This window comes from Parasteatoda tepidariorum, chromosome 6, assembly GCF_982258835.1.
Source record: "Parasteatoda tepidariorum strain Cologne lab strain chromosome 6, Ptep-v5.0, whole genome shotgun sequence".
Taxonomy (NCBI): domain Eukaryota; kingdom Metazoa; phylum Arthropoda; class Arachnida; order Araneae; family Theridiidae; genus Parasteatoda; species Parasteatoda tepidariorum.
The window spans coordinates 79,496,567-79,523,290 of NC_141760.1; the positions used below are offsets into that span (position 1 = coordinate 79,496,567).

The 26,724-nt window shown below is 29.5% G+C and overlaps 3 protein-coding genes across 4 annotated transcripts in view; 2 read left to right on the forward strand and 1 right to left on the reverse strand.

Annotated features, from left to right (window-relative positions):
- Nucleotides 1-26,724, reverse strand: part of LOC107439944 (calpain-C) — a 42,555-nt gene that overhangs the window by 8,863 nt on the left and 6,968 nt on the right. The window contains exons 2-14 of one of the 2 annotated variants that reach the window (XM_087166074.1): nucleotides 14,327-14,470; nucleotides 13,591-13,660; nucleotides 11,180-11,438; nucleotides 9,899-10,079; nucleotides 8,411-8,485; nucleotides 8,246-8,325; nucleotides 8,097-8,156; nucleotides 6,844-7,016; nucleotides 5,542-5,660; nucleotides 5,344-5,433; nucleotides 4,116-4,401; nucleotides 2,331-2,389; nucleotides 610-678 (exon numbers count right to left, since the gene is read on the reverse strand). In XM_087166074.1, the coding sequence (XP_087022200.1) occupies nucleotides 610-678; nucleotides 2,331-2,389; nucleotides 4,116-4,401; nucleotides 5,344-5,433; nucleotides 5,542-5,660; nucleotides 6,844-7,016; nucleotides 8,097-8,156; nucleotides 8,246-8,325; nucleotides 8,411-8,485; nucleotides 9,899-10,079; nucleotides 11,180-11,438; nucleotides 13,591-13,660; nucleotides 14,327-14,464 (1,659 nt within the window). In that variant the 5' untranslated portion in view covers nucleotides 14,465-14,470. Of the gene's footprint in view, nucleotides 1-609; nucleotides 679-2,330; nucleotides 2,390-4,115; nucleotides 4,402-5,343; nucleotides 5,434-5,541; nucleotides 5,661-6,843; nucleotides 7,017-8,096; nucleotides 8,157-8,245; nucleotides 8,326-8,410; nucleotides 8,486-9,898; nucleotides 10,080-11,179; nucleotides 11,439-13,590; nucleotides 13,661-14,326; nucleotides 14,572-26,724 lie in introns of those variants that run through there. The other variant, XM_043042848.3, reaches the window with a different exon arrangement.
- Nucleotides 19,390-22,486, forward strand: LOC147808167 (uncharacterized). The gene is made up of 2 exons (XM_087166073.1): nucleotides 19,390-19,996; nucleotides 20,351-22,486. The coding sequence occupies exons 1-2, from the start codon at nucleotides 19,952-19,954 to the stop codon at nucleotides 21,191-21,193; spliced, it is 888 nt and encodes a 295-aa protein (XP_087022199.1). The 5' UTR covers nucleotides 19,390-19,951; the 3' UTR covers nucleotides 21,194-22,486.
- LOC147808168 (uncharacterized protein F54H12.2-like) lies at nucleotides 23,816-25,621 on the forward strand. Its single transcript, XM_087166908.1, has 3 exons — nucleotides 23,816-24,155; nucleotides 24,294-25,000; nucleotides 25,610-25,621. The coding sequence occupies exons 1-3, from the start codon at nucleotides 23,816-23,818 to the stop codon at nucleotides 25,619-25,621; spliced, it is 1,059 nt and encodes a 352-aa protein (XP_087023034.1).

Below are 26,724 nucleotides of genomic sequence, written 5' to 3' on the forward strand. Positions count from 1 at the left end.
AAAACCGTCAATTGTCAAAAACTTTCCAACCCTGCCTTTATTATGATATTTTTTAAAGTGCTTAAAAATATTTTTGAGTGCTTGAAAAGTGCTTATTTTTTGTTGAATAATTTGGCTATGCACCCTGAACGATTCACAAACTTCAGGTTTTCTTATTAAGGCAAATTTTCTTATTATGTATACACTCAACTACTTAAGTACTGGCTGATTATTTTTCTAAAATATTTTGTGCTCTAAGATTTATACCCATATCATACAGCCCCGATTATTCTTCAGTTATACAATTATAGAATGTTCATTGAAAATTACAAACCATACTTGTACAGTTATGAAAAAAATAAAAATTTAAACTTCCTTTGCAATGGTGCAAAATTTCTTATAGCCAAGAGTTTTTGCAGTTTTCGAAAATCGTGATCAAGAGTTTAATACATGTTTATTTATCCCTTTGAGGACAAATAACTGCTTTTTATAAGGTGAAACATTTTATGCCCATTCAATCTCGTTAAAGGTCTTAAATGCTTAAAAAGTTTCAATTTTTTTAATTTTGTATACTAGAGCATTCTTAGTTACAAATTTGACAAAATGGAAATAAAAATTCTCTATACAGACCTGCCATAATTTTAGACTGCACATCAAATTTTTGTAATCTTGGTATTTCAACCTTCCACTCCCACTTTTCTAGAAATTAGTTATGAATAATATTCAATGATTGAAATGTCTATTTTTGAAAATCAAAATAATAATATATCATTTGAGATAGTGTGGGCTGTGATTTTGTATTTAGTTTTTGTTCCTTGAATGGGAACTGTCTCTTCATTATGAGTACCGCATATTTCTTAACTTTTTATCTTCATTTAATTTGCATTTAATCCATTTCTTTGTAGAAAATAACTTTCAAGTTCCTTTTTTTTTCATGTTGATGTAGATGAGCAAAAATGAAATTCTATACATAGATATTCTTTTTGTAACTTCTGACGCATTTTACCCACATAAAAAATTCAAAACATACATTTTTAACGTCTTTTATTTTTTTGACAATTTTTTTCAAATTTGACCTTTCTGTTTTATTGGTTTAACTTCATTCTATTGATTAATTGCCAAATAGAGATGCCTAAGCTGACGTCACTTTGCTAACATGTCCGCTGGAAATCCATCAATTATCAATCAGTTACAGAAGCAACCAATAGGAATACGAATTGTCCGATAGGAATAGTGCAAACGCAAATTGATTTAGTGATAGAGGAACACTAACCTAGTTCAGCCTCTGACTTGGAAATCTCTATAAAGAATCTCTCTCTGTGATGGTGTCGACTACATTCTCCCAGTGACATAATCTAGTGTTATACATAGAATCGAGATTAGAGACTTCTTTACCCGTAATTTAAAGCGTTACGAGCAGAGTATGTCTGATTATAGTTTATAAAGAATAATAACTGGAGCTAAAAAATAAACTTTAGTACGTTCGTTGAAAAGATAACATGTTTCTAGTTTATTTTATAAAAGAAGGTACTATTGAATAACTTCATCAAAATTTAATTTAGCAGATGGTGTTGCTTCCAGCTCCTTGGAACTGTTTCCTTTAGCGTAATTATTTTTGAAATTATGAAATTCAAATCTATTATTTATATTTTGAAACAACTGTCTTCTGCGGATTCTATTTAGAAATGTATATTTAAAGGTAGAAGAAAAAACTATTACATGTTTTCTTTAAAAAAATAATAATTGGATTAAGTTTTTTTTTACTTTCTTCCTATTCCATATTCTTCATAACCTAATAAATAGTGAATTATGTTTAGCTGGACATCTACAATCAAATAATTCTTCATCAACAAATATTCTTGCCAAAGTATTGATTTATTTATGTAAATTATATTCTTTATCTGAGTTTAAATGTTAGTTTTTAATTGCCCTAAATTGTAGAATGCTGTAGAAAAAAGGGTCTTAATTTATTTAATACAAGAAAAAAAAACTTAAAGTTTTAAACAGAAAATTTTATTTCTAGATATGGTTATTGGCCTAATAGCTTTCAAGAGATTATTAATTATTTGAAAATTAATAAACAAATAATGACAAAATTGTGCAACGAAAAAGATTTTTAATTGAATCCAATATTTCACTTGAAAAATCTTGTCTGTCTTACAAAAAAGAAAAAAAATTCTTTGAAGGTAGTCAAAATATCGTTATTTTCTAAAAATTCTGCACTAAATTACTTATATACCAAAGAAACTTTATCTCCTTCAAGCATGGAATATTGCTTACAAATTACAATGGACAGTAACGATTTGGAAATTTGTACATAAATATTTGTGTTAGTATTAGAAAAAGGATACATCAAGTGCTAGAATTATCTGTCTGCAAACTTCTAGGGTGGCACAACTTTTTACGTAATCTGAAAAAAAAAGTAGCATTTTTATAACTCCTAAAATCATCCAGAAAAAAGTTTTTAAACTTACACATAAGTTACACATTTTGAATAGTATTAAGCAATTTATAAATCGTAAATGGTGATTCGTATTTTCAAATCAAATATCAGGATTTGTATTTAGGTGTTTTTAAAATCAGTATTTACTCGAGTTTAAAATCAATGGTCGCTATTCATATTCATGCTATTCGTATTCACGATCTAAAAATCATGCATCGCGATTCATATTTATGCGATTTAAAAATCCAACATAGCAGTTTGTATTTTTGCGTTCTTAAAATCCAATATCGTGAATCATATCCATGTGATTTTAAAATCCAATAACGTGATTCTTTTAAGAACTAGGTTTCTTCTTAAATTAGTTGCTGTAAAGTTGTGATATTTTTCATTGGCAGGTAATTTAATAATAAATCTTAGTTTTGAAATTTATATTAAACATGTATAGTTTATAAATTGGTATCATGATATCAAGTTTATGCACATAACATTTTCAGGGTTTTTCTCTTTGTGTTACAATCACCTTTGGTTTTAATCCACCTTCATTTCAAATTTTTTGAATATTATTCGCAATAACGTATTTTATTTGCTTCCTAAAACTTAATGTCTAAAATTTTATTAGTAGAATTTAGCTGCTTCCCTTAATTTAGAGAGCTGTTAATTTTTTAAGCTGCTATGTCTAATCTCTAAAAATTAATTTGACAAAAATTATGATTATTACAACTTTTCGCTTTCATGTCTTAGAGGGTACATCTTGCAATCGAAATTTTGACTGATTTCTCACTAACTTGTGCATTTAAATCTTTATTGGAGGTAAGTACTAAAGAATAATGCAAGCTGCAATAGTTCCTGACCGCTACTAACCAGAATTTATCGACATTTTATCCTCAATCGAAATTCCGACTTAGGTTCTCAAATCTCATTTTGATCGCAATTCGCGTTTCAGTTTGTTTCCTAACCCCAACATGCCGAATTTATTGTCAATCTAAATTCCGATTTAAAAAATCTCCTCTGAAACAGTATATCTGGGTGACTAACGCAGGAGTTCCCTAACCATAACAAGCAGAATTTATCAGTAAAAAGAATCTATCTTAATTTCTAACTATTTTAAATGAACTGGACCTCTGTGCATGATGAAAATTCGAGTTTCAATCGTTCCCCCAGCACTATAATCAAAATTATTTCTATAATTAATCGAAATTTTGAAAGTTTCCGATTAGCTTGGGTGCTCAAATTTCAACTGTAGCATTGTGCCTGATTTCAGCCTGAGTAACGCAAATTTTTCGCTAATTGAAATTTTGACCACTTCTGGACATAAACAAATACACGCAGTTCTAAAAAATATAATTTTTAAAAAGCATAAGGCTCGTGACTTGAAAAGCATGAAGGTACTCTTCGGTGTTGATTGAAGTTTATTATGAAGATATTTTCTACTTTTTAATCTATTTGAAAAGCGTATTTTTTATGGAAATGTTATTTTTCATTTTATTTTTGGAAATAAAACATTAATTAACTGCTGTTTAGAGCAACAAAAAAAAAGATATTAAAAACCAGGAATTTTTTATATATTGAAGAACAAATAATTCTTAACAGGTTATAGAAATATGCGTGGTGAATTTTCTAACATTAAAAAGTATTTTAAATTAATTTTTATGTTATCTAAATGATAAGCTGAATATTAGCTGCGATGTTTTACCATTTGGTAGGCATGTCTCTAGCAATTCCAGAAGCTCAAATGCTGAAATGGTCTTATGTTCATCAGCTAAGCGTAGAAACACTGCTTCATATGAACTAACTTTCTCGTTTGTGGTAGGAGCTTGAATTATGGCTGGTTTCATTGAACTTGGCTGAAAGTCCAGTAGTTTCATTCGAATTGGTTTAGCTGATAACACTCTTAAAGTATAATTAGCTTCTTGGCATGGTTCGAATGTTGTTGGCAAAAGAACATAACACCCTTGTTCTAAATGGCATCGCACAGACAACTAAAACAAGCCAAATATTTTCAAATATATTTTTACATGCATATTTATAGTTCATTAAAAAATTTAAAATATTGTAATCAAGGCATTTTGTTTCTAAATCTGCTACATCTGTTTTGTTTTCCTCTTTTTATAAAGTGATTATTTTTTAGTGTTATGCCTATTTATAAATATTCTTGGAAATTTTAATAAAGTAAAAATTTTTGGAATGTAGCTCAACCATTAAATTAAATATGGGTACCAAAAAAAATATATCTATTTCATCTCTGTTAGCAATATCAACTTGATTAAAAAATATAATTTACATAAAAATAAATGGGTGAAAGTCATCCTAAAATAAATAAAACCACTATGCTTGTCTAGAATACTTATACCACAATCTTAAGATCCTTTCCTTCTGCAAAAAAAAAAAGAAAATGAAATAATGTATGCTCATTATTATGTTATAGGAGAGTGGTTTTAAAACCAATAGCCTCAAGTAAGAAATGGCGTAATTTAAAATAGTAATTGGCTTAAATGAAATTATTTAATTAAAACAAATATTCCGATTTAGTTTTCGTGTAATTCTCTTTCCATTTTGTATCTTATAAATTTCGTATTTTAATATTTCAAAGTAGGTTTTGAGTCAAATTATTATTTTCAGCAGCATCGTAAATTAAATACCTATTCCCTAACCTAATCTTTTTGCTGAACGCACGGAGTTTGAAAAAAAAAGGAGGGGGAATGAATCGATAAATCAGTACCGAAATCGTGATTCCAAATTTTAGGACGATAGCGCATACGTTTCTGGAGTTATAAGATGCACACACAAAACCTTCATTTTTATTGTTATAGATAAAATAACTTTTCATGCTAAATCACAAAACTTTTTCCTGGTGTAGTTTTAGACTTAATTGTAATTAATTATTTCAAATTGAAAAATCATTATTATTTAAATTATTTTACTTGGCGACTATTGCTGTAAGGAGAGTTCAGTACAGATCTATTCACTTTGAAGAAAGATTTTCCTAACACATCTGATGTGGGCTTGGACATCTGAAAATAATGTGTGCAAGTAAATGAACCTGAAACTCAAAAAACTTAATAATTATAATAAAATAAGATGTATTTTTGTGTTTGAGTTTTTTTTTTTTTTTTTTTTACCTGGTAAACGCTAAAACCAATAACCCTTGGTTCCATGACAATATGCTGTGATAAACATATGACTAGGTCTTGAGCTTCACCAACGATTATCTGCATCTGTGGGTTTACGTGGAATGTATCTAAAAGAAAGTATTCCTTTTATAATTGGCGCCAGAAAGAAAATAAAAAGTTGAGTTGAAAATTTGAGTTATTTATTTTCATTTTAACTTATAATGTAACTAGTTTTAATTATATAGACAACTTAGTTGACAGTTATTTTAACGAGACTGTATACCAGATCCTTAAACTTACAAAGAGTTCTGACTCACTTTTAAAAATGAATAAATGATAATAGAAAGCAGTGTAGGAAAATAGCAACATTCTTTGCCCTTAACATATACAGCGCACGTCTTTAAGCCTAACTATAGTTAAATAATGAGCTTATCGTTTTCTTTTATAATGCTTGATTAAATTTTTGGAAGCTGTAATCGTATGGTTATTTGTATTATTTTAATTCTGTAAAATTCTTGGATATTTGTTTTAGATAAATGCAGAGTGTTAATGAAGATAAAAGAACATTTTTCTTAGCATCTAAAATAAACTGTGATTTGTTTTAAATATTTTAAAATCTGTTTTTTGCTTAATCTATATCTTCCTTGTTTCAAAATTTATTTTTACGTTAAATGCAGTACTTACTTATATGATTAATATGGATTCTAAATCCTTTTAAACTAACAGAAGAATAGATATACAGGAAAGTGTTATTTCTTATGAGGTATAACGTAAATGTTTTTCGATTAACTATCTATATCGAAATTTCTTTTTTTTTTTTGCATATAATGGAATTAATTTATCATATCATAGAATTGAGTAAGAAGGAAAAAAAGGGTAGACGAGCTCCACTATAAATTATTAAAAAAGAAGCTTTTTAAATTGCATTATGACTCTAAAATGGAACTTTTCCTTGCGTATTATTCACCTTTGACGCTGACTTTAAAATCATTACAATCTAAATCTGCATTAATTAAAGTCTGTAAAAATATTTGAAGAACTGTATGATGTAAAAGCGAATATCGGTAATTGCATTATAAGGCTAGAATGAAACTTTTTCTTATGTATTATTCACCTTCGACACTGACTTCAAATTCATTGCAAAACCTGTATTTTTGCAAAAATATTTTTAAAAAATTTTATTGCATATCTGATATTTTTTTACCACGAAGTCTTTAATCAAGGGAAAAGAACAAGTTCAAATTTGCATTAATTAGAGTCTGCAAAAATATTTAAATAAGTGTATGATATAAAAAAGAATATCGACTGTACCAGAATGATTTCTACATCCTCCAGCATTAACACCTTTCTGCCAGTGGCCGTGCCACAACTTAATGTGCCATGGGTCTCTGTGCTTTAGAGTGGATTCTGCTTTACTCGTGTCAGCATCCAAATGGACCACTTCCAGAGCAGTGAAGATCGTCATAAACTCCTCTAAAGGCATGCTGTTTCACAAAACAAATATTATTAGTTTAGGCTACACATTCATTCAGCGAGATATATAACTAAATTATTAGCCCAGACAAATGATCTGAATTAGTAAGTAAATTATAACTATACTATACCGTTCAATGCAGTTACACCATTTCTTAAAAGTATAGTTTTCCGACACGCGTACCTTTCCATTAAATATTGAAGAATATATTGGAAAATGTTTTGCAGATTTAAACTGTAGTAAGAGAAAGTACTATTCCGCTTCTGGGGACAATCAAAACTGATAACTTAAATAAGTTTATTAAGTAACTATTACCACAATTGCCTGCGATTGAAAAATCAATATAACGCGACAAAAAATTCAAGATTGAAATTTTTATATATTTCTCTTTTTATATGACAAGCTTCATATTCCAAAAACAAATTTTTAAAAATTTATTTGTTAATTAGTTTGAAATTTCATTTTACCGTTTCTAGCATCAGCAATAGGAAGGAAACAGTTGTCAAGCCTCCTTTTTTCGAAATCTAGCGTAAAGCACTAAAGTTCTTTTTTTTTTTTTAATTGCAGAGTATCTATTAATTAAGCATGATTTGCAGTAATAGTAATTTAACAATTTTTTTTACGGCTCGCAGAAACAGATTAGTATCAAAAAGAATTGCTTTTGAACTAGTAAATTTTTTGAATTAATTTTTATCTTAAAAAGTGAGAGGGTGTCGCCTTATTCTCCGAAATTTTATTTAGTTTTGCTTGTCAATAAAACAATAGTTTATCAATGGTTAACAGAAGTAATGGTTTATCAATTAATTTATAGATTAATAAGTTTTACTTAACATGCATTTTAAACAATCTCTTAAGTTTTCAGAATGAAAAATTATTATTTCATAATTAGTTTTTGATTGAACTAAAACTGAAATATGCTTGCAATTTCGATATATAGTTCTATGCGATTTCAATATTAAATATTCGTTATTTCCCTTCTCAAAAGAAAAAAGTCATCGAGATCAGACTTCCAATAAGTTTTATTAGTTTCAACCAAAATTAATTCCTGTATTTTAGTATGAAAAATTTCTAGAATTTCATATATACTTACCAAAATTGATCATTTCTACTCGGAATATTTTCTATCAGATCTTGAAAAGTGTTGTTGTAGCTGAAAACAAAAATACAAGCATTAAAAATATCGCTTAATATTTACAGAATAAATCATAACAGAGATGAAGGATAAATTAGTCTATTTACTATCCATTATATTGACTGTCTGTATACATGGGGCACTTTAACCAGATCAATATAACATCTTCAAAATCTTTTGTTTGAACCTTTAAAATATTATAATATATTGATTCCGTGCAAAGAATTAGCAGTTTTAATAATAAGCTTATAGAAAATATATAATGAACTTACCTTTTGTATTTCCATTACTCTGTAATTTATCCCAACTAAAATTCCATTAGCAAGTTTTTCAATATTATGTCTGCCCTAGATTGGAAATTAATCTTGGTCAGTGTTTTTTCATTGAGATAAATCGTGGATCTTTTTCATGTAAATCAAAACAGAAAATATGCGCAGAATCATTTATGTTTTATTTTATTCTTTTGGTTCAGTTTATGAAAATTAAAATTTTTTCCCCCGCCATAACGTATAAGTAATTCGAAATTTTATATAAAACGCCAATTTTAACAAACGTTAATTCACTGAAAGCCTTTTAAAGTGGTGGCGAAATTAATTTAAAATTTGCAAATCATACTTTTTAAATTTTCTTCTTTATAAAGATCTTTTACAAAAAGCGGGGTATTTAACATTCGCTTAAAAGAAGAAAAAAATCATATATTCAACCGAAATGTGTTACGTAAAAATTCATATTTGGATTTTAAATGTTTCTGTTTATATTTTCAAGTGGTTTATTTAAAAAAAATAATAAAATAGAGTAAATGGCAGATAAAAGTACCTGCCTGATTTAAAAGTAAATATATCATCACATTCTGCAAAAAAAGTTCTTTTTTTACTACTATCATATATTAACTCTAGCATTATAGATAAAACTCGCATCCGTTTCATTAACATTTTCTATTTGCTTTTAACACATAATTTTTTCACTCCAAATGTTAGCTTTTAAAAAAAAATACTTGCAGAAATTAAGTATACATTTAATAGCCTTGACCTTTTAAATATGCAGAATATTTTTTTATTATTATCGTATGCCTCCGTTACGACCAAAGATATATGCAGCACCTTTGTAAAAACAGAAGTAGAAAAGAAATAGTCATGTATGTTAGTGCTTACAGAGTAATATTTGAAAGAGAAAAACAAAAACATTATTATACTGTTAGGAATTTTTAACGAGAATAATTAGAGCAAACTAAGGATTAAAAAATCATAAAGAACCGATTCACTTGGATATGGAACTGCAAAGCGCTTTCTAACAAATTGCTAACGTATCTTGGTTCCATATCTTTAACCCTTTCAAATGACTGAAAATCATGTACCAGCCTTTCACACATGATGATGATCAAACCCACCCTCTTTGCTCAAAATGTCAACAACAACAGGCTTAAGCTGAATAGATCTTGAACTGTCTGGATCTCCTGTGGAAGAAAAATATCCGTGGATTCTTAGATCTGCTCTGACTCCGCCAGGTTTGGTTGGAAATTAAAAACAACATCAACAGTCCCACATCTCAAATCAACTAATCAATGTGTGATTTCAAGACCTTCTTTTGCTCCGATCAACATTGATTCTGATTTATTTTAAAGTTTTGTAGCATTTTTTAATTTTTTTATACTGAAATATTAATTGGAAATCGTAATATCTATTTTTAATTTTACGCAGCATTTAAAAAAAAACATACATTAAGGGTAGTCATTACAGATCACACTGTATGTAAATAATTACTTGTATCTGTCTCTGTATCACTGCAGTAACAATATTTGTCATTTTGAGTAATCTGTTTATCATTTTGGCACATGTTGAAGATTCATAGGAAACAGGTAGACTTTCAGTAATCCCCCCTGTCAGATCAGCCAAGCAATCCAGTGAAGTTCCATATTTCAGAGCTTCATAAGACCCATGTAATCTAACAAAAAAGAAAACGTAAAACTTGTTGCTATATTTAAAGGGGGGAATATAAAAACAATAGATAAATTTTCATAAAATTCAATTTTGACCCTGCATAATGTAGTTTGCGTAATATTAGGATGGAATTCTCTGTAGTCTTCTCTGAAACTGTGTAAAGATTTGACAATTGGAAAGCTTAGTGGATTATTATCTTAAATTACATTTTGAGACACAGGTTATAGGAGGATAGGCTGCCCAAAGGTATAAACGAATCTTTAAATAAAATGATTTTCAGTCAGAAAAATACATAAGTACTCCAGGGAAATGTGAACGCTTGATGGCTCAAGACAATTATTAGGATAGACCATTGTAACATAAGGACTCTTGCACTATGTCGGCTCAAATTCGGCAATAATCTAACCTATTCCAGCTGTTGATTTTTTTTTTTTCACATTCACTAAAATGTCAACTAATTCCATTAAAGTTCCCAAATTGACTTTTTTTTTTACTTGGCGTTTATAATGTTTTTGGATTAATTAGTGTTGCTTAGTAGAATGTAGAGTTTAATAGCACTCGATACGAATTTTTTTATATCAAGCCAATCGTTAAAGGTAATCTATGTAAGCTTATCAAACTGTAACATAAATAAAAACTGACGAGGGTGAAAATCACTTTGACCAGTCGTTGTCATGGGACCCTTCTCACTTATTAAAGCAAAGCAAGCCCTCTGATGGGCGGTGTTATTTGAGTGGGACCATATGATTAAATTGAAAAGGTAAATTTGAATCCATAGAATTTAAGAAATGTGGAAAAACTTGAGGCAATATAATGATGAGCCACATTTTAAAATTGTACATGTTTTCTATGTTGATAATAAGATAGTTATATGTAGATGAATAATATCACCTTAGGAAAAATTGTAGCTATATTGCCGATTGTGGCTATAATTTATCACTATATTGCCCCTAATCATTCAATTTAAATTCAGCATTCATATTATGCTACGAAAAGTTAATTGTGCTAATTTAGCATTATGCAATAGCTCTTGCAACATTGCTTCATTTTTTTCATTTAATAAAATTCAAACATTTCATGTATGGCGTCACACTGGCGACTTACTTGGCATATGCTTTTTCAAGAAGGCAAGGCCAGAACGTGTTTCTTGCCGGACTATGCACAAAGATCAATTTGTTGGCAACAGTCGGTAATCTGTCATCTACAACAACTTCTTTCCATTCGCCGCACCACCAAATGCGAAAACGAAATATACCTGTGTACTCTGAGACAGTTGAGAAATTTTGATCTGCTGGCACAACTCTATAGAAAAGACCCCGAGTACTTCCTAAGCATCCCACACAAGATAAGAACCAAGGATCACCTACAAATTATATTTTAAATTAAGTATTATATATATAAACCATATAAAATATAATTCAGTTTGTAATATAGAAAAACAGTAAAATTATTTTACTCTTAAAACAATAATTAACAGTCAAAACATGTATATCATGATAGTTATTTGGATAATTCATTTTTTACTGAGCAATCCTTTACAAAAAAAAAAAAAATTACTAAATAGCTCATCTAGTGTGTTTTTATAAAACTTTTTTCAACATTTTGTATTTTTAACGTTAATAAAAAAAAGACAAAAAATAAACTAGGCGAAGTTAAAAAGTTCATATTAATAATCACAAACTTATTTTGAAAGAAGTGATTTTTTTTTTCTTGATCACAAAAAATGTATTTGAAAATCAAAAATAAACTTTTTAGCAAGATTCTGAAACACACAGAGCTAAAGGTACCCAAGCAAAATGGAATAAGATATCGGTAGGTGAGTTGGGCGTTATAACAGAAATAAATTTATGATGCATTTACAGCTTTTCTTAAGGCCAAAGGATATTTGTTATCACTAGTGAAGATAGAGGTTGAACCTATGGAGCATAACGAATTGCACGACAGGTTCTCATGAATACTATATCTACAATATATATATATATGTATATATATATATATATGTATATATATATATATATGTATATATATATATGTGTATATATATATATGTATATATATATATATATGTATATATATATATATGTATATATATATATATGTATATATATATATGTATATATATATATATATATATATATGTGTGTGTATGTTTTGCTTGTTTTCAACAAGCAAAATTTGCATAATTTAAAATATATAAATATATTAAAAAAAAAACAAAGGAGATCTCATTTTATTGCGATAAAAAATAGTCCACGTATCCTAGGGATTAAAATAAATGCAAACAGCTCAATATATGTTGCCTACATAAAATTTTTAAAAATATTAAAAGTATTTCAATTTTAAAACATATTTAATATAATTACAGATGTAAAATAATAGGGCAGGGTTAGTAATAGTATTAGAATTTTAATTCACAATTAAAATAAAAGTAATCTTCAAAGCCATTGCCCTTAATATATTTTCCATAGTAAGGAAATCTTATTTCATATTTATCATCTTGCCAGTGTTCCAAATTGGTTTGTTACCGGAACCGGACATGTGGTTTAGAGTGAAGTGTGGTTTATTTTAAAGTCACTACATACGGTAAAAAAGCCCTCAAAATGTGTCATAGCAAAACGTGATTGGAATAAACCATGATACAAAAATTTATTAAGTAAATATTAAGAGGAAGATGACTTACCGAAATCGTCAAGTTACAGTCAATCAATTGGAACCTATAGTTTTAATTAGTGGAGTTAAAATAAGGTCAGGCACTAATGTCATTCCATATTGAACATCTTTATATTGGTCCAAACTTTATTGTAACACATTATTTTACTCATTAAGGTTTTAGAAAATGCAATGTAAATAAATGCATGTTAGAAAAAATTTACATGCTACTTTTCCCGCAGCAATTTGGATATTTCATGAAATTTTTGATTTTCGTTTTCTTGATGGTTTTTGTTCTTCAAAGAACTTCTGATTCGATAAAATTTCGCTTAATAATTTTGGGATCATTTAAAGATTTTTTTTTCTTCCCAAAATAAAATTTAATTTTGTACATTTGTTGGTTCTTACATTTTTTTTAACTCCAATCTTATAATTATTTTAAACTGATGAAAACTATTTAAGTGGACTCTGAAAAATTATTTTGACGGAAATCACGTAAAAAAACATATATTTATCAGAAATCTAAAAGTCAGACAAATGTATAATACTTTACTCCCTTTAAAATAACACTGATTACAGAATTTATTGATAAAATATTGTCATAAAAATTTCATGGAGAATCTTTAAATGCTTTTTCCAGTTGTTGATTAAATCTTATATGTTTGGAAAACTTCTGCCGAGAAAAGTAGTTATTCAACATTCAATTTATATGTGAACTTCAAATTAAGACAGTTAAAGCATATTTAGATTTATCCCCACATTCTTCTATCTTTGAAGGTTAGCAGGAAAGATGCATCTTCAGTCGAATCACTCTGATACATCTTGATATCAAGAGAATTAACAATATAAAAATAAAGAATACATACCTAGTTTTCCTGATATCAGAGGTAATTTGTCTGGGGCATCATCAACAAAAAGTGGATCGGAACAAATTTCCTGCGAAAATGATTGCTTTAATACACAATGCTTTAAAATTTTCTTTTTTTATAAATACGCACGAGGAAACAATTATTTTTGAAAATAACTCCAATTTCTTTCAATAACTGAGAGGTTTAATATTGAGTCTAGATTTCAGCCTAGATCGAATTTTAAGTGACAACCAAAAGGCTGTAGGCTCACTTAATTTTCTTTACCACTTGAAGCCTCACAGATGAGAACTAATCTTACATTTATCGAAGCAGCTATGTTGTCCAGCATCGAAAATGTAATAAAATAATAAGTTTATGCATTACGTATGACTTAAAAAACTTCGGGACAAAGTATTAATTTTTTTTTTAAACTTTCACAAAGTTTTTGAAAGTCAAAAGTCGAATTTAGTTCACGTGGCACTTACAAAATCTTATAGATTTAGAAGTTTCTTTTCTTATTCATTGAGAAATGCATTTTTACACCGAAATTTTCATTCATCCATGTTTTTCTTTTTCTCCTTCGTGAAAAATCAGTAAAAATTTATTTCTTATGATTGAATAGTAACAAAAAAATTGTCTTTATATTTAAAAGTCAAAAAGGAAAGATTTATTCTGAATTAAATGTTTAAAAACACATTTTGTAAATATTTTCTGTCACTTGTTTTTTTCTGATTTAAAAGAAAAGTCAACGTACCTTTGGTCTTTTCCAGACAAACTGGAAAGGTGCCGTTTGATGATAAAAAACAGATGTCTGTACTGCTGGAAATTCAGAATCTTCAAATAACTCCTTTCTCTTAAGACAGCCAGCTTTTAGCCGTTCAAAAACACTCATCGCTACCTGAAAATATAATAATCTATTAGACGACGAATAGAATTTGAAAAATAAAAAAGTGATATTGTTTAACTTCGTAACGTATCTATTTTTTAATTACTATTGCATTTATGGATTTCATTCTATTTTATTTTGTAACAGTCTTTGAACAGCTGACCCAGTTTTGAATTTTCAGCTACCAATATTCAACTCCGTATCCTTGTAATTTTGAACCCAATCCAGAAGACAAAGGAACTCCTGGGTCAAGTGAGCAGCCGACCCAATATTTGGTTTACGACAACTAATGTTCAACTCCGTAGCCTCGTAATTTTGAACTAATCCAAAAGACAAGGAAACTCATGTATCAGTATCCCTAGAGGTATGACTTGTTATGGGAACATGGAGGATTTTGTAACTTGGCAAATTTAACGTGCATCAGACGCCATTTACTACACGGGGAGTCTTTGGCAGGCGGAGATCAAACCCACGACCTCCAGCATTTGCGTTACATGGAGAGGAAAACCTCCCACGGTCATGTCTTTAACCAATGAAGATATTTTACATCAGCACTATGGTCGGTGCGAGCCGGGTGCGGAATTCGTAACGACCAGCAACATATATGGCTCTCTTTAACGACCTGGGAGACGAGCGATTCGCTAGGCTGTATAGGTTTCCTTTATTGACCTTCCTCTTTAATTGTTTATTTTGAAATAAGCAATTATGTATCAATAACTTTTCTAATGTTGCTACTTTCATTTCACAGAATAAAATTGATAAAAGTTTTATTTATTACAAAAATCAGTGCTGTTTTTTTTCCCGCTCCCCGGAGTTATTTAAAAATAAATTGTTTACTTTGGTTTCTCGTTTTCTATTAAAGAAAGTTATACTTAATCCAAACTTTAAAATATTCGTCTTTTACTTGGCGCTGTTACAGAGTAAAATTTAAAGCTTTACTATTCTAATCCTTGGCCATGCAAGGCTGTTACAAAAAATGTTATATAACACTTTAAACATTGCTATTTAATATCACCATTAATTAATTCGTAATTTCATTAATTCTTAATTATTGTTTCGTTGAAAAAAAATTAGAAATATTTATTTACACATATTAACGTTGATATATTTTGAAACATAAATAAAATAAGATTTTATCTACTGAAATATTTTTCTTGCTTATTATAACTAAAACTTATATTCAGTATTTTATTTTTATTAAATTTATATAGCAATAACTTTTAATGGGAGATGAAAAATGCCGATTTTGTTAGTGGTATACATATTTTTATTAAAAGAAGTTTAACCGAGAAAGAGTAATATTCTCACAGTCGCATTTTAGATCTTTTTTCTATGTTCTTTACCAGGAATCATGGCTTCCAAAAAATTTTTAATCTTAATCCTGCTGAGTCTTGGCATTTTTGACTAATGAATTTGCTCACTACTTCGATCAAAAGTTTAGAAACCATCTCTGTAGTGATGGTATTCTAATTAAAATAACAAATGTTTTATTCATTTTTTTTTTTAAATTTACCGGAAATGAAGTTTTTGACATTAAAATAGTTATCACCTTTAAAATTATGCAAAAAAAAAAATAAATAAAAAATAGCTCAAAATTTCCAATAGTTGAACTTGTGCGAAAAGTTATTGATTGATTTAGGTACTCTTAGATACTTGCGTTTTAAGTTATTGATTGATTTAGGTAGTCTTTTAGCAAAATTATTAAGCAAATTTTGTCAAACACACTAATTTTATGTTATATTATGGTGCTGCCCTCTCTTTTTTGAATTGTTAATAAAAAACATTTTTTTATTCTTAGCCTCATGATGATGATTCTATCATATGGAAGAATTACATTTTTTTTCCTATCACTGTTTCTCATTTGAACTTTATTACGAGATGGAATTCTAAATCGTAGTTTCTCAATGCTATCCCCCTTCCCCAGGGGTGGGGAAGAATTATAGGAAGAGCCAAGAATATTAAGGGTATTTGAAAGAGTTTAGGGATTTCTTAAGGGTCGTCAACAAAATGTAGCTGATATTAATATTCATAGCACATTTCTTCGATATTTTGGTTTGATATCGAAAAATTTATCACGTTTTTAACGTAAAACAATAAATAAAATATTTCTCACCAACTTAATTATTTTAACGTAGAGCGGTGTCATTTTTTTTTCCTTGCAGATTTCCTAAATTTTACTTAGACGGCTGATGTAACATTTAATTTAACTAAGTATGCTACTTTTCTTTTTTAAAAAAAGTCAGAAATTTATAACTCGGAAACTTTAAAGTATTTAAATTTTGTTTCCTTTTCTTTTCCGTTTAACTTCATAATGAGATTTTGGAATATAAGTTAATTTATGGCCACATTCTCCTGTGTTTGATAATTCAAACGATATTATCAAAATATATAATGAACTACTGCTATTCTAATAATTCTCTGATTTGATTCTGAAATATATTTCACAAAGCTGTACTGAAAAACGCACCTGATGGATTGCAGGATGATGTGATTACATTCATAAATAAAAGATGATATTTATTTCGCATTTATTATAATACATTAGAAAAATAATATTTAATCAATTATTTAATTTTAACTGCAAAGTGATGTGTTGAATACATAGTTTCCTGAAACATTTGAAAGTTTCATATGTAAGCTATTTTCATCAAAATTAGTACGAAGATTGTTGCCTACATTAGACATATGGTGTATTTTCAATAACTTAAAAGCATGCTTATAGAACAGCATCATAACAAAAAGATTTAAAATATTCCAAAATATTTTTTTATCATTATTATTGCTTGTTTTTTTTTTCAGTTAGGGGGAATCAAAAAATTTTGGACTAACAAAGTGGGTAGTCGTTATCGCTTTAGCAGGGGATTTTCTTTAAAAGAAAAAAAAATAGCATTTTAATCTAACTCTGACTTATTACCATATAGTTAAAAGCCATATTTTTCCAAAGGTATTTTTTTATATCAAATTGTGTACTAGAATTGTTACAGGATAAGTGTCGTCATACGATAGACTACTGGGAGTAATTTAGACCTGTGGTTCTCGAATGGTGTTCTGCTGAACTGTGGGGCTCCAGGGAGCAGTATAAAAGTTTCCGAGAATAAAGACGTTTTTTTTAATCAGCAGTAATTTTATATTTAATCTATTATATTTAGATCTAATCTATTTAAGATTTATCTATAAAATTTTGATTTTCTCTATGAAAAGGCAATGCAAAAAAATTTTAAAAATTACATATTTTTCTAATAATAAAAATTGAATAAATTATGAATAAGGCATACATTTCGGAAAAAAATTGCATGAGTATTTTGCATCACACTTTTTAAATCAAAATAAAATTAGCTAAATTCGTGGTCCTCGTTATATGCTTCCCTAATAATCACATTCCCTAATACTCCTTGTTAAAGATATTAGTTCCTCTCTAAAGTGCGTGGAAATGCATTTCACCCCGGTTTGCCTCTTTCGGTTACTGTTTTTTTTCTTTTTCTAAATTTTGTTTCTTACTCTACGTTTTATATTTCAAATCACTGTTTTTCATCTCATTCACGTCTGGCAAGTCTTGAAAATAGATGCCTGTTTCTGATCAAAAACCACTTTGAACGCTTACAGCAGTTTCTTTCTGTTGTTTTTTCAAAGAAAACCATGATCAGGCTTATATTAATTCATTTTTAGCTTCCTTATAGACTTAAAATAAAAAAATCCATTACTATTTTGTAACATAATAATACCGGACATAATACTTAATTCACGATTAATGATATAACGATGAAAAAATTTTATTCCTCTTTTTAAATATTTTAAAAATAAATCATTCTTTTATTGTTTATTACATTGACTATTGTTTTGATATACTCTATTATTAAGTCCGAGTTCCGTCGAAAGAAGGTTGATCATTTAAGGTTTCATAGTCGAAAAAAACTGGAAACCGATGACTTAGACCACTTTTGCTGTGTAAATTTCTGATTCTGCTTTTAGAAACACCTGTTTTGAGTTTGATTGTTAATTTTCATGCCATTATTTCCTTCTTTTAGTGAAGTTTTTTTAATCACATATTTTAATACCGAGTGTGTCTTAAAGGAATTTTTATAAATCTATACTTATACGGGTTTACTAGCGGGTTAACTAACTGGTTTTTGCGAAGTCTCTTATTTTCATTTACGCGAATTAGACATTTTTTCATAGGTGTATGGGTATTTCATCAGAATTTATGCATTCGCTTTTCAAATGAGCATGCACAATTACTTCAAATCTTACGAATGAGAGCGTTTAGAATGTAACGTATGTGTTATCTATTATAACTAGCAGAAAATAAGTTTATTCTGTTTCAAAAGAACTATTTTTAATTAATTTTTAAAGTATTAAATAATTTGAAAATTAATAAAATCATTAACTTTCAATGGACGAAAAGAATCATTAATAGCCGCGGTTGGTGCTACGGAAGTGACGTCACCACCCAAAGTCAACCGGAGCTTATTTCTGCCCCAACCGGAAGTTGCTTATTTCTGCCCGCCTTTAACCGGAAGTTGCTTATTTCTGCCCGCCTATAACCGGAAGTTGCTTATTTCTGCCCGTATACTTATTTCTGCCCGCCTGTAGTTTCGATTTTAGTTTCGGTTTCTGTTTATTATTTAATTTATTAGCTTTTTGAGGGTGGCAACACTTATTATTTTTAATATTAGTTTTTAAGGATGGCAACACTTAGAAACTTTGTTATTTGGAGTGAGATATTGTATATTATGAAGTAATGACGTCATCTCTTATTACGTAACACATAAATGATATCATACTTTTACTCTAGTGGCGCCATCTATGTGAGAATTTTAGAAATAAAATAACTTTAAATCTATTTTAATATTTAAATCTGTTTTAATATTATTTATTAAATATAATTAAGGCTGAGGATCGAACTCATGCCATCAAAAAGCCTTCGTGGGTCAGTAGTTGGATATCATAACCACTGACCCACGAATGCTTGGTTAGATATGTGCTAATAAGTTTAACTTTTGTATTCTGAACACGTGTATAAATGAAAATGATTTGATAACGATATCATCCTACAGTTTAATCGATATAGTTCTGCATTTAACAGTTATTAAATAATTATTTCTGCCCCTCTTAATGTTATTATAACTTTCTCTGGATGGCAACGGTACTGACCATACACGTGTTTTGTGTGACGTGTTTTGTGTGATAACACAACTACTGATTACAGAGCGAGTCATTCTGATAAGGTATAACAAGTTGGATCTTGGTCTATGACGTGTGTGTTGAATTCAGTTCCTTTCACTTGCGGTGGTAAGTAGTTAAGCATGTGACAGTTTCGTATTTTTCTGATTGGCTGTTAGAGTTATATTTCCTTTGTTGGCAACGATTAATATTGTGTTGATTATAATTTCCCTATCGTATATAACAAGTTCCTTTGCTCTGGCGTATGTAGTTACTTCGTAAAAATTTTTAATATTTATTTCTTAAGTGGAGTTTTACAGTCTTTAGATAGTTATGGAAGCCAACTCTTCATTAAAAAGAAAACACGATGAAATTCAAGTAAGTACTTCTATATTTTTTACCCTTATTTTATCTTCATGTGTAATAATATTTTTATTTAATGTTAATAGATTTTCCAGGCTAAACATAATTTTTAACTTCTTTTACTAAATGTTTTTAACACTCCTATTCGAAACTTATCCTTATATTTTACTTTTAAACTTTACATTAAATATTAATATACAATTTGCTTAGAAATTATATTTTACTCTTAAACTTTACATTGTATATTAATATACAATTTACTTAGAAATAGTAGATCGAAATAATGTAGTTAATGTCTAAACAGTAATTAGGTTTTGCTTGTTTGTTGTTCTTGGTGACTCAAAAAAGTGTTTCTTTTTATTTTATTAGGATGAACCAAAGAGGAAAGGTTTGTTCCAGGAGGGAAACTTTCCAGAGTATTGCTATCCAATTGGTGAGGACTTATTCGTTTTGGCCAGCACGTATAACAAGAAATCAGCCATTCATATACGAAGGTTTAACAGATATGGAGACTCATACTATCCTTCAGGATATGGTATAACTCTACAGCCTGAACAGTATAATACTTGCTTCTGTCATGGTCCACCGACATGTATCTTCGGCATTGCAGACATCAACATGGCTTTGGAAGAGATCCCTCCAGCTAATCCCCGTGAAAAATTTTATGTGCTGATGAATGACGAGGGGAAGTATCTGCTAGTGGACGAATATACCTGCAGAAGTGGCCGCGTATACAAGCACGAGACGGAAATCAGTTTCAAACAGTGGAGAGAACTACAGAAGTGTCGAGATAGTGTGACATTCGGCTATATTAATTTAAAATACAGGTCCGTGGACTTTTTGAACATTTTTCAAGAATCCACCCATCAACAGTGTCCAGTGGTGCCAAAGAATTCAGACATCAACGAAGCGGGTCCTGTTATGAAAGATTGCCTGAAAATTGTGTTGTATAAACATATTGGACTGAAGAAAGGTCTGAAGCCTGTAGACAGATCTGCTGACTTTCTAGACCAGGTTGTGTGCAGTGTTCACGATTTCAATGAATCTTGTTTGGACTTACATGTGGAGAATATTGCTCTGGATTTTAATAATGAACTAAGTGAACGAAGGTTGTTTAGACAACCCCTTAAAGACTTTTTGTGTGAAGGTTTTTTAAAAGAAATCAAATTAGATACTTTATTAACTGCTGCTAAAAATGATTTTTGCAAATAAAATAACTTAAGTTTTAAAATATTTTGTTGTTATTTTTATATTTTGTAAAAATTACTGTGAACTTTTGTTTTCAGAGGAAACGAGATTTCTTTTTTTCAGCAGGCATGAATTTTCTTTTTCAAAATAATACTTTTTTCAGGTTCTTAAAATAGAAGAAGAAAAAATTATTGCTGCAATACAATAAGGAAAACTATTTTATACTTAAATAGGTATTATTATTTAATTTTATTGAAATTATTGTATACCGTTATTTTTTAAGAATGTTTATGAGAGTTAATTTTAACTGTTAGAAATAAAACTGTTATTAGAGAAAAAATATTTTTGAAATAGGTTATGGATCATTTACTTTCATCAGTTTATACGAAACCTGAACATCCAGGAAGTTTTGGAGGTGTAAATGCTATTTATAATTCTGTGAAAGGTAAAGTGAAGAAAAGTGACGTTAAGAAATGGTTAGAGACTAAAGATTCTTATACTTTGCATAAACCTGTGAGGCATAAATTTAAACGTAATAGAGTGATTGTTGGAGGTATAGATGAACAATTTCAAATTGATTTAGTTGACATGCAATCTTTAGCGAAATTTAATAATGGCTTCAAATATTTGTTAACTTGTATAGATTGTTTCTCAAAGTATGCGTGGGCTATTCCTATTAAAGACAAATCAGCCAAAAATGTATTGCCAGCTTTAAAAACTATTTTTAGAGAAAGAAAACCTGAGAAACTGCAATCAGATAAAGGAACAGAATTTACTAATAAACTTATACAGCAGTATCTTAAAAATTTAGGAGTTCATTTCTTTACAACGAATAATGAAACTAAATCAAGTATTGTTGAGAGGTTTAACCGTACTTTAAAAATGAAGATGTGGAAATACTTTACAGAATATAATACGAAAAAATATATTGACGTCATTTCTAAATTAATCCATAGTTATAATCATACCAAACACAGAAGTATAAAAATGGAACCAGCCTCAGTGAATATCGATAATCAAAAAGAAGTCTGGAATAATTTATATAGTGATAAGGTGAATATTGATAACCCTGTTTTTCAAGTAGGTGACACTGTTCGCATTAGTAAATCAAAACTTACATTTGAGAAAGGATATGAAAATAATTGGACTCGAGAATTATTTGTCATAGATAAAATAGTTCATCGAAATCCTGTAGTGTATAAATTGAAAGATTTAATGAATGAATCAATCGAAGGTACCTTTTATGCAGAAGAATTACAAAAAGTAGTCAACTCGGGCTATTATCCCGTAGAAAAAGTTATCAAAAAGAGAAAGAAAGGAGGAAGCACGGAATATTTTGTTAAATTTCTAGGTTATCCTGAAAAGTTTAATGCCTGGGTGAGTGATATTCAAAAAGTATAAATAGTGAAACTTAACCTATGAAGACTCATTCTCAAAAATGTCTTTCTATGTGACGCTACCCTCTGATAGCTCCATGCAGTTTTTTCCTAACAACAAAATTTCCCATTTTAAGACGCAGTTACCGATACCAGTGGATTTAAGAGGTGAATGGGAAGTAGGCCTATCTGAAATCATCTATCCGCATTCTTGGCTGAACGTAAATGAAAATAACAATTATTTTCATTACAAGATAAATAATGGTAATATCATATCGACTGCTAAGCAAACAATTGATGTGGGCTGTTATGAATCAATGTTCGATATTGTATCAGCTATACAACTTGCTTTACCTAAAAATCCTAGTCGATTTACAATAAATTACAATAAAGCTACGAAACGAGTTAAAATTAACGCCGTTCAAGGTTGCAGCCTTCATTTAGAGAAGTTAGGCGAATTGTTAGGATTTCAACGAGATGCAGTCATTACGGGTAACCAGAAAAGCGAATTTGTGGCTGACGCATGGTCTAATTTTTCCGTTTTTTACGTCTACTCAGATTTAATTTCACCACAAATTGTCGGAGATACGCAAGCTCCTTTACTGAGGATCGTTCGAATAAAAGGATATGATGGTGAAACAATTAGCCAGTATTATGATAGACCTCAATACTTACCTTTAACGAGACACTCCTTTCAAACTATCCATGTGGAGCTCAGATTGAATTCAGGTGATTTCGTACCTTTTGAAAGTGGTAAAGTGATTATAGTTTTACATTTCCGCATGAGACAAATACTATAAATAGTACGATGCGTTTTTTGAATCATTCATTTGAAGAGAAGACGTCAAGATGAGTGTACCGTACGTTTGTTGTGCTGAAAAATTCGAAGATCATTATGCGAGTCAAATTGGCTCGGGTTTGTCCTATTATAAAGGTGTTAATTTCCAAAAGGGCTATGGACTTGGTGGTATATTTCGTCGATTATTTAGAGCAGCACTACCCTTTTTAGTAAGAGGTGGTAAAACTATTGGAAAAGAAGTTTTAAAAACAGGAACTCGAGTAGCATCTGATGTATTATCTGGAGAAAACTTTGAGGAAGCCGTCAAAACAAGAACTAAAGAAAGTGGAAAAAATCTAGCACGAAAAGCTATTGATAAAGTGCAGTCTATGGTCGGGAAAGGAAACTATAAAAGGAAGCGTAAGAAGCAGAAACGATTCATTTCATCTAAAGCACGCAAAGTGAGTGGACGTGATATTTTTGATCCATAAAATGGCATTTTTGTTGAAAGATTCTCCTGAGTGCGTAAAATCGGAATTGGAACTTTTTACTTTACCTGGAACTCAAACAGTTATTCAAGATGGTCAATGGATACAATTTCATCCTCTTTCTAACGTTTTTGATAATGCTCCCGTAGAGTTTCATGTCTCTGGAAGTGTAGAAGATTACATAGATCTCAGTCAAACACAATTGTATGTGAAAGCGAAAATAGTAAAAACGAACAATACAGCTATCACTAAAGATGATGTTATAGGACCTGTGAATTTATTTCTACATTCATTATTTTCTCAAGTAGATGTGTCTTTAAACGATCGTACAGTTTCCAATTCAAGTAATACCTATCCCTATAGGGCCTATATTGAAACTCTCCTAAACCATGGATATGATAGCAAAACATCTCAATTAACTGCTGAGTTATTTTATAAAGATTCTGAGGATGGTTTAAATAAAAGAACTGCTTTTTTCAAAGAAAGCGCAACAGTGGACATGATTGGCTGCATTCATTCAGATTTATTTCATCAAGAACGTCTTTTACTCAATTTAGTGGATTTGAAAATAAAACTAATAAGAAGCAAACCAGAATTTTGTCTACAAGGATCTGAAGGATTTAAAGTAGTATTGGATCATGTCTCTTTATTCATTCGAAAAGTTCGTGTGAACCCTGGAGTGCTTCTTGGTCATGCTAAAGCACTCGAGAAAACAAGTGCAAAATACCCCATTAATCGAGTCCTATGCAAAGTGTATTCAATTCCTAAAGGGAGCATGTCTTTTATTCAAGATAATATATTTTCGGGTCAAATGCCTAAAAAGGTTATTATTGGTTGTGTAGATAATGAAGCTTTTCATGGAACATTGACAAAATCTCCTTTTGATTTTAAACATTTTGATTTAAATTTTATTGGAGTGTATGTAGATGGACAACCTGTCCCCCATAATCCATTGGAACTCAACTTTTCACAAAATCAATACATTCGTGCCTATCAAACTTTATTTGATGGAACGGAACGAATGGGTCAAGATAGAGGAATATTTATTTCCAGAGAAGACTACAGGAACGGAAATACATTATTTGGATTTAATCTCTCCCCAGATCTATGTTCAGGAGAACATTTAAATCTGATTAAGCATAGCAATTTGAGATTAGAACTGAAATTTGCCAAATCACTGGAAAAAACAGTATGCGTTATCGTTTTTGCCGAATTTGAAAATTTGATTGAAATTAACAAGTCAAGAAATATTTTATTCGACTTCGGAAATTGAAGAATGGATGGGTTGCAACTATTCCACATTTTATCGCAAGATAAGATAACAACACCTTACTTTCAAGGCGTATATTCAAGAGATACACTTCCGAGTCTCCGAGAAAACACATGTGCTATCACGAATTCAGATGACTCATCACAACCTGGAACTCACTGGCTAGCGTTATTTGTGAATGATCAAAGACAGTTAGAGTTTTATGACTCATATGGGAAACCTCCCGGATTTTACAACGTGAATACCGCTTCCTACACAGACGTACTATGGAATTCCAAAGTGTTTCAATCACCTACATCCAATGTATGTGGACAATATTGTATTTACTTTTTACTCAAACGCTGTCAAGGCTATTCTATGTATCATATTTCAAATCAATTATATGTAAATGATTTTCAGATGTATCAATTTGTAAAGAAAAAATATGGTGTAAGATTTGTGTTTAGAAAATAAAAAAAGGAATGAAACTAAATCTAATGTCTCTCATGTCATTATTATAAAATTTTACATTTAAATATTGTTATGTAGGCAATAGTGTAACATTTTTAATTTTTTTTAACAAATTTTTCAGAAAATATTTTTATTATTGAGGAAAACTTTCTATCTTTTATGAAAATATTTGGTTTTTGCAAAAAATTTCTCTTTTAAGATAATATATTTTTGTTTTTGTAAAAATATTTCAAACGTTTTAACAAAATTTTCTAATATTTCAGAAAATATTTTTATTTTTATAAAAAAATTTCTATCTTTTAAGAAAATATTTATGTTTTTGCAAAAAGGAAATTTCCAGTTTTTCAGAAAATTCTATCCCTCTTTCTAAAACTTTTTGTATTAATTAATAAAGGGTGAAATTTTTCCTTGATAATATAAACTTTTTCACCTGTGAAAAAAGTGATCAATAAAGACAAAATACATTTTAATAAAATAAATAAAATTTTATTCAAAGTTTCACCCAAGCACTTCTGCGGGCAAACATCACAGGTTTCTTAACAATTTTATTTTTACTATACAATTTTTTATTTACATCTAAATGTGATGGTAATTGAATATCATTTAATGTTTTCAAAAATACATTTCTCCCCACTGGAGCTGATTTTCTATTTCGCAAAAAGTCATTGATAAGATTTACTATATTACTTCCAGGAACAGTTTTATCTTGATGAATAATTTCACCTTTAGCGTTCCAAAGGAGAGATTCATTATTTTTTAAGAATTGATACATATCTTTAGCTTTTTCTTGAAATCGAACTGGAACAGCAGTTAGAATTTTTCCCTCCAAGTCTTCAGTTTCTTTTTTGATATTTGAAGAGATCTCTTCTGCAGACTCTACTAAAGGATTGTCTATGTTCGTAATTTCCTCATGATCGGTTTGAGGTTCTGGTTTTTTCGGTCTCGAAATTGAAAAGTGCGTATACTTCTGCAAGATTTGTAAATACAGAGTTGCTTTCTCGTCATCTTCTAAGTCCTTTTTCTGTAGAATATTCTTCATTTGTTGATCCAATTGTGATAAGTGTTCCGCAACTTGTACTCTATCCTCCGGAACCAACACAAATTTCTTACTGTACTCCATGAATTAAAGAACTAATCACAGAAATAGCTGCAGGTAATAAAAATGATAAAAATCCTTCTCCTTTCTGTACAAG